The sequence below is a fragment of the Nelusetta ayraudi genome, unplaced genomic scaffold (genome assembly GCF_046127955.1).
Source record: "Nelusetta ayraudi isolate G7.1 ecotype Tasmania unplaced genomic scaffold, CSIRO-AGI_Nayr_v1 ptg000059l, whole genome shotgun sequence".
Lineage (NCBI taxonomy): Eukaryota > Metazoa > Chordata > Actinopteri > Tetraodontiformes > Monacanthidae > Nelusetta > Nelusetta ayraudi.
In genome coordinates, this window is record NW_027466109.1 from 3,268,486 (window position 1) to 3,276,813 (window position 8,328).

At 47.0% G+C, this 8,328-nt stretch overlaps 1 protein-coding gene across 1 annotated transcript; it reads right to left on the reverse strand.

Moving 5' to 3' along the window:
• Positions 1–4,855: 4,855 nt before the first annotated feature.
• Positions 4,856–6,870, reverse strand: org (oogenesis-related gene). The gene is made up of 5 exons (XM_076039312.1): positions 6,780–6,870; positions 6,461–6,683; positions 5,414–5,619; positions 5,059–5,169; positions 4,856–4,968 (listed from the first exon to the last, which is right to left on the reverse strand). Exons 1-4 carry the CDS (start codon positions 6,822–6,824, stop codon positions 5,098–5,100), a joined length of 546 nt encoding a protein of 181 aa, XP_075895427.1. The 5' UTR covers positions 6,825–6,870; the 3' UTR covers positions 4,856–4,968; positions 5,059–5,097.
• Between the last annotated feature and the right edge of the window lie 1,458 nt (positions 6,871–8,328).

The window sequence follows — 8,328 nt, forward strand, 5'->3', positions numbered from 1 at the left end:
CAGACGTCATAAAAGATGACAACTCTCATCAGAGCTCGTGGGCACATCAAAGATGCACATTTAGGATACGACTCGCGCCAGTTGCCTCAGAGTGCGTGTGCACGTGCACACACACACACACACACACACACACAACGCGGCTGAGGCGTCCCAGTGACTAAGAGGACGCTTAACATTCCCTGTACATGTTCTCACCCCTGTCACTCAGCTCCGCCTGGCACGATCTCACAAAGTGCAGCAGCACAGAGGGCTGCGGGGGGAAGAGAAAAAAAGAAGAAAAAACAGGGCATGACAGAGACGACGGCCGACAGCAAATCACAGGGAACAAGCTCAGGAGAGGAGGTACAGGGGAACAAAATGTTTTTAACCGTTGCAAATTTAATCAGGGGATACAAAAAAAAAGTACACAAACGTTTTATAACCCAGGAGGTGGTGAAGAAAAAAAACCTAACACACACACACTGTGTTCAGCAGCCTGCATCATCAGTACATATAAGAGGAACACTTCCACTAAACTGGCCGGTGGTACAAGCGTTCATTTCTTCACTAAAGGTTTCACTAATTAGAAAACAAGGGAAACAGAAAAGTGAAAAACTAATCCTTGTCAAACCTCCTAATTAAGCTGGTCTGATGCAGCAACTCATTTGAAGACAATCATTTGCTGCTGTTGCACTTGCAATACAACAGCAAAACAACATCAATCCCACTGGGCGAGTGGCAAACATAATTGTGGAAAACAATTAAGGTGCCATTTTAAATTGTGAGAGACTCAAATTACATCTCTGTTTCCCGGCCTGGCCGCTTTCACGGTATGCTGTACTTTGAATAATAAAAAATAAAAAAAACTGAATCATGAGAAACATTTCTTTGTAGATTCTGTAAATTATTAAAACCGAGAAGAACATCAGGAAAATGAGAGCTGTTCAATATAAAATTCACCGAGTGAGGCTTTCAAGATTTGGCAGCCGCAATTATTCAAAGAGGCTTACAGCGCTACTCGCTATTCATGATTAAAGACGCCCACTGGTTGAGCGACTGAGTCACGGTTGGCTGATATGCTGGCTGTGAAGCAGTTTAACAGTAAGCTTCATATCACGCCTCGGGCCAAAATCAAATTTATTGTAATCGTCAGCATCGTCCAGTGTGTCAACCCGGTCCAGAGAGAAACAAGTCTGAAGCATCCAGACACGTTTAATTAAAACCAACAGTTGCGTCTCACTGAAGAAGCTGCACAGCTCTGACAGCAGCGGTGATGTCATGGTGTCAAACAAACACTGGAAAAAAAAAAGAACCTTGGGCAGCGGCGCCACCGGAGGGCGACACTGCGTCAAAGGCCACGTGCCTCAGGTCGCCGGCGGAAAACTCTTAAAGAGTGACTTTCAAAAGCAGCGCATTCAGAACGAAACACATGAAAAAGACCTTGGAGACTCGCTCCTGGTGTCTGACGGCTGCATTCAGAGACGGAGACACTGGAGCTCTGCAGCAGCTCCGGACTGGTTCAATACAGGAGACACAAGTCGGATAAAAAGAACAGGCGACGGGCTCGCACAGACAGATGGCTCCCGCTGTCTGTCTGCCCGCATGCCTCCTGCTTTTCCTGTTGTCCGGGACCCTCGCAAGTCTCAGAATAGAATCTGAAATGTGCGAACAGATTTCGCTCGCCGCAACCGCCGCCTGCCAGGGGCCGTCCGGCTCCTGGCGAGTGAGAGAGGACGTACAAGGACGATCACAGGCGGCGGCAAAGCCTCTAAGTCAGGGGTGGCCAAACTTTATTTGCAATGGGACACATGACAGGACTGCGTGTCGGAGGGCCACAAAAGTTTTGTTGACGGACGGACGGGGGGGGGTTGGAAATTGCGCTAACGTCCTGGCATTTTTTTCATTGACGGGGGGGGGGGCTGGTTGGAAATTGCGCCAACATTCCGGCATTTTTTTCGTTGACCGGGGGAGCAGCGTGGGGGGGAAGCACGCTATCGTCGTCGCGCTACGCTAACGTGTCAGCAAAGTTACGTGCCGCCAAAATGTCGTTGGGGGCGTGGGGGGGATATGACTACCTTCACGTGGGCCGGACAGAGACACGCAGCGGGCCGAATGTGGCCCGCGGGCCGTAGTTTGGCCATGCCTGCTCAAAATCCTGCTGGATGGATCGAGGAGCCCGGCGAGACGCAGTAAACACTCGTGGAGACGAGAGGCTGCGGTGATGAAGAACACTCGCACCGATTTGCAGTAATTACACCAACATTACGGAAGCGACGATGCCGTGTTCTATTGTACGTCCGCTTTTTTTTGACACTTCTGCAGCCTCACATGAAGCCAAACTTTGGCGTTTCCCCAAGTTTCAATCCCACCCTGAACCGCTTTCACTCGCGGTTCACTCGGAAGGCCTCACCGTCCTCGGCGCCAGAGTGAGTGAGTAAGTGAAGGTTCCACCTGTCCGCCCCATTTCTCATGCCTCCTCTGCTGCCCTCCTTCGCCTCGGATGATGGATGCTCGCGAAATGTGCCAGGACAGCCGGTCATTAGCCTGGAGGTGAAGCAAAACCGGGAGTCAGACGGGAAGCGGGAGGGAGGCGGGAGGGAGGCCGAGATGGAGCAGGCCAGGAGGTTTTGGAGTCTGGGTTTTTTTTTTGTTTGTTTTTTGCTGGGTGACACAATTCTGGAAATCAACACTTTGTGATGTCACAAAGGGCTGTGACGCCTCAGTCAGGCACTCCCTTCCACCCTTTTGACACCACATCTTGTTTGCTGTGTTTTTTCCAAACATGCTGAAGGTTCAACAATCAGATTTAGTTTTAACAGGAAGCTAACACGGAACGCTTTGGCAGAAGGCTGTGAACAAAGGGCTAACGTCGGCGTTGAATTATCATGTGAGGATGCTACACCGACATTCAGGAGAAAATAAAAAAAGATTTAACAATGCTTTGGTGGTGGTCTTGGTCAGCTTTATCACCCAAGCATTTTAACAGGACGCTGTGAACAAAGGGCTAAATATGCTATTTTCTTGAGATTTGTAGAGTCTTGCCTTTGTTTGTGCATCATTGACCTAACAAGACTTTTCATTGAAGTCCAGGATTAAATAATAAGAGTATCAAGATCAGACTATAACATGGAGCTGTTGAAATAGGCACTCGAACAGATCAACCAAACAATTTATTGGATTGAACAGAATCCTTTGTCACTGTCAACATTGTCACCAACATTAACAGCAAAAATCAATTTTAGGCAGCCCCATGTGAGGGCAAGAACATACAAGACAAAATAGTAAACTATAGATTGTCTATTACGGATCACCATTAGTCATCACCGTAGTGAAGACTATTCTTCCTGGGGTGTACATCAAAGATAGTGGACCCCAAAGATAGATAATAAATAAATAACCCACTGTGTGCCTGCAGTATAAAAAAAGAAAAAAAAAAAAGAAAACGGGTAATAAACATTACATTGTATGTCCATTTAGCCTGCATGCAGTGAACACCACAGCAACTTCCCCATTTACAGCACTGGGCCCCATCAGCCTTTGGCTCTGCAACAGCACCTGGGAATGTGCACGTAAAATGTTGAAGGCCCCTTCTTACCCCACCCCCACCCCAAATGCTTTGTTTTCACCTTGCGGTAGAGCAGCAAAGGCAGGGCTGCTGGTTTAAAAGCAGCTCTCCAGCTGGCAACAAACACCAGAGACAGAGGTCGGCGCTCCCTACGGCTGCCGCCTGTGAACTGTTCAGACAGCGGAGAGAAAACCCACCGCCCGCCTCCTCCCCGAGAGACTTTCAGTTCCTCACTGAAGCTGCCTTTCTAACAAAGACACCTGCGTGTGCGCAAACACACACACACACTTTTATAGGAAACAATGTGCGTTATGCTCCTTCGCCAAGGCAGCAGCTGCTTTTTTTTGGGCGAAAAACAAGTGAGAGGAGAAACAGCAGTCGACTGTCAAAACAACTCGGGTGTGTTTTCAGGAATTACAGGAAGACAGCTGCATTCTGCTGTTGATAACGGAACACTCTTCAATTAAAACAGGAAGTGCAGCGTAAACAGGGCAGTGATGAGCGACCTTCACAGGCTCAGTGTCTTTTTCCAGCCGTCTCTTCAATCTCACAACAACATGCTGGAGTCAATTTTACAACCATTTTTATCAAAAAAAAAAGGAAACGTTTTGTACACACTGCCCGACGGCGACATTAAGCAGCATATAAAGGTCATCCCGGTGTCCGATCTGGCTCGCATGTGGCCCGTTACAGCAAAGCATCTGACAGGGTTGAACAAAACTTCTTTTGAGGTGTTCTTTTTGCATCAGCAGAGTGTAAATGTAAGGGCTAACGCCAAGTAAGCTGAAGAATGACTGAGATGGAATTACTGCAAAGGACTTGCAGTAGAGTCGGTTTTAACAAGTGCTTAAGGAAAGCAGAACCACAACAAGCCAAAAATATAATTTGAACATAGAACTCAAGCATTATGGAGTTGTGTGCGTCGCAAGTTATGAATGTTAACGTTATTGGTGGCTTTTAGTTTCCACATGAAAATCACATTTCAAGGGGCTTTTTCCTTGTGAGATTGCAAGAACAAGTCCAGTTGCCAACACGTAACCCTTCTACTCCAATACCCTTTCAGGTTAAGTCGAATTAGCGACTGCATTCTGAAGCTCAAGCCGCACTGTGTTGCACTTCAACACAAAGCAAGAGCGTCGGAACCTTCCAGTTCTTCATGGTGTCAAGCAATGTGCATCATCTGCGCAGATCTTGTGAATACATGCGTTGGTGCTGTGATGCTTCATGCTACCACCAACTTCCTCACTCACAGGCTCCAGGTTCTATAATAGCAATATTGTTACTGCCATCTACTGGGAGGCCAGAGCAATGTCAAGGTGAGGGACGGTTTTATTGAATTAGTTTACAAATACAGAACACAAAAAAAATTACAATATATAACATTAAACAGGGTCAGCGACAACAGCATTAATGTCAGAGGCCTCCTGTAAAATAAAGATGAGCGTTAGGGAACTAAACCGCAGGAACTGAATATTTTTTTTAATACACTACATACAGCAAAGCTGATCTCTCACCGATTTCCCATCTTCCATCACAACCACGTCTTTCTCTTCTTAGACCTCCAGGTCACTCTCCGTGTTGTTGTGCGAGCGGTACTCTTCACTCTCAGTCTCAACTGTACTGGGCTGCAAACCGGTCATCATGTTCAGACCGACATGTTCAAAAGCAGACGAAAACCAAAACCAGAAGATACGCCTGTAGGCATTTTTAATTACACGTGGCCGACTGTGTCAAAACAGCCACCACGGAAAAGATGTTAACGGAAGTGCGTAGGTGGAGGTGTGGATGGGACGTCACATTGTATTGGCCATCTGAACAACAACAACATCCCAGTGCGGCAGCCTGCAGAGTGAAGAGAAGATCACCAACCTCATAGTCCGGGTCTACCTCGGGGCCATCATCTTCATCGTTGAGCTCCTGGTTGAGAGCCTCCACCCACGTCTGACGACCGTCCTCTTCCTCCACCTCCTCACCCTGCGCCTCCTCTTCCTCCTCTATGTAGTCTTCCTCATCCAGCTCGTCCTGTTTCCTCTTGCTGCCCTTGCCAGACGGTTTGGTTGGAGACTCTCGGATTTCTGTAGTGCAGAGACGAGTTTAAAAGGTCAGCGACCATCATCTGGGAAATGTTATTTTAAGGTTGTATTCTTGCATTTCAGTCCAGTCACTTGCACCGTTTTTCCACACTGCCCCTTGAGGAAAGCTGATGCAAGCAAATGTTCAGATAAACATGCCTGCTTTTTAAAAAATAAAGCATAATAAAAAAAAAAATTTAAAAAAGGATAGTACAGGTCATTTTGCTGTGCACTCAGTACATTATGATGCGATTGTAATTTGCCAAGTTTTTCAACATGCAAAGTCCCATTTAAAAGGGAAAATTCACAGTAGTTTTAGATATAGTTTCAAAAGAGTGTTTTCACCGAGGTCACATTTTTGCCAGTTACCCGGATGCGGCCATATTGGCGATACTCAGAAGTAAATACAATGAACATGAAATGAAATGTCAAAATTACAGGAAAGCCAAGAGGAACGTGTGGAAGCTGCAAAAATACAGAGAAGAACTCAATCAGCGGGAGACCAGCGACAAAGGAAAAGCCTCAAGTGTTTATGTGATGAAGTAAGGGAAACATCTCCACTGACATACAATCACTTTTTCAGTTAGTTTGAACTTGACAAGTCATTTTTGTCAATAAAATCGCAGATTTTGTGCCACATACGTTGATGACACTACCTGAAAACGCTATTCATACACGCAGTGTTCAGGAGTTAAGCCTCTTCCATTGCAAGTTATAAACTTTTGTGCCGCCAAATTGGTTTTCTTGTCTGGTTTGTTGAAAATAAAGACATTGTTAAAGCCTATTTAAAAAAAAAAAAAAAAAAAAAAAAAGACGTGCAGCTCCAGGAGTGAGTCAGTCCCACCTGGAGAGACGCAGCGGCCGATGCTGCTGTACACCGGGAAGCCCAGGGCTCGCTGCAGCCAGCGGGGCAGAATGAAGAGCAGCAGCCGGGTCAGGCCGCGCACACGCTTGCGGCCGGACACGTTGTGTCGCTCCGGACTGGAGGAGGAGGACGGACTGAGCTGGACCTTCTCCTGTGGCGGCCCGAAGCCCAGCACCCACCAGACGCCCCGGCATGCTCGCACCTGCGGGTGGGGTCGGAGGACACAATTGAGGAGGGCGCGAGGAGTGGGGGCGCGGGCGGGGAGTAGTTAGGGCAGAAGAGCTGCTCGGAGGCCTACCACGATGCCGAAGGGCCAGTAGAGGCCGCGCAGCACAGAGCTCATGACGCCGCTTCTCTGCACCACCGCCACCTGCAGGTGAACGAAACAAACACACGTTGGACCGCTTGTCGGTCGACATCTCCACGTTGGTGTCCTGGACAAGTTCGCCACTCACCGCCACAACGTGAACATTCGTCTCCTGTTTTTGCTGCTGCTTCTGTTCCTCCTGCTGTTGCTGCTTTTGCTCCTCCTGCTGCTGCTGCTGCTTTTGCTCCTCCTGCTGCTCCACCTGTTGCTGCGGCTTTTGCCCCTGCTGTTGCTGCTGCTCCTCCTCCTCCTCCTCCTGCTCCTGCTGCTCCTCCTGCTGCTGCTCCTCCTCCTGCGGATCTGGAATCAGAACCTCGGAAGTCATCGTGCGTAAGGTGTGTGGAGGACCTGCTAACCGTCCCGCCGCGGTGAGGAGGAAGAGAACGAGGAGGCCCAAACAAGTGGCGGTGCAGCTGTGGAAGAGCGTCGCGCGGTGAAATGTAGCAGACCGCCCGGGCGCCGCAGCCAATCAGCGGCAGCGAGGACACCTGGAGCAATCAGAGCGGACCAATAGGCCGGCGCCGCCAATTAACCTGCAGCTGGTGGTCACGGTTCTGTCTTAGTGTGTGTGTGTGTGTGTGTGTGTGTGTGTGTGTGTGTGTGTGTGTGTGTGTGTGTGTGTGTGGAGTATGTGGAGTGGAGCAAATGATGGAAAAAGCAAATACCTATCCAAATCCTGACTGACTAGAATTCTTTCTTGATTTACTATTGATACACTATTTATATAAATGCTTACAAATACATCATGCATTTACATTTTTACTGGAGTTTCATGATTATCAGGTTTTTGGGAGATAATATATAGATACCATAAAATATACAATTAAGTATAAAATATAATAGCACTATTCAATATTCAGCTACAACCTAATCTCACATACTTAGTAAAAAGTATTTTTTTCCAGCTTATTCGGAAATAGACAACAAACAAACAAAAATAATTTTGCATATAGTTGACTGTAAGATTCTGCTGGCTGTAAAGAACATGAACTAAGACATGAAATCCCGTCAGCTCACATGATTGTTTGACTGACAAAGAACTGCTCATATTCAGTGTAAATACAATGTCTAATAAAGTCTGGATGCATTATCCCCGTTTTGTTTTTGTTTCTTATTTAAACCACTGGTACATGTTTGTTGAATGAGCCCATTATTTTGTGAGAACGCTTGTATAATGAATGATGTGAATGTATTTTCCTGTGCATTGATTTACAGACTGCTAATTTAAAATGATTATTAAAAAAATAAAAGAGGGGGGAAAATACGAAACATATTTGTTGCTAATCACGATCACCAGCATCTGTGAGCTTCTGTATACAGCGGAACTGTTAGTTTAAATTTTTTTTAATAAGATTCCATGGATGAGGCAGACACTTGAGACGCTGCGTGTGCGTCTGCTCCTCAGCATGTGAAAGGTTTGATGAGAGTGTCGCTGTCATTGTGCTCCGGCACTCAACATGCTCCCAAACTGGTCACCGTT

What these genes read in the sequence shown, in the direction of transcription:
- org (XM_076039312.1), bottom strand. Translation starts at nt 6,824, where the DNA reads ATGAGCTCTGTGCTGCGCGGCCTCTACTGGCCCTTCGGCATCGTG. An exon ending in ACTGGCCCTTCGGCATCGTG is followed by an intron (nt 6,684 to 6,779) that starts GTAGGCCTCCGA and finishes CCCCACCCGCAG; the next exon opens with GTGCGAGCATGCCGGGGCGT. An exon ending in AGGTAGACCCGGACTATGAG is followed by an intron (nt 5,170 to 5,413) that starts GTTGGTGATCTT and finishes ACCGGTTTGCAG; the next exon opens with CCCAGTACAGTTGAGACTGA.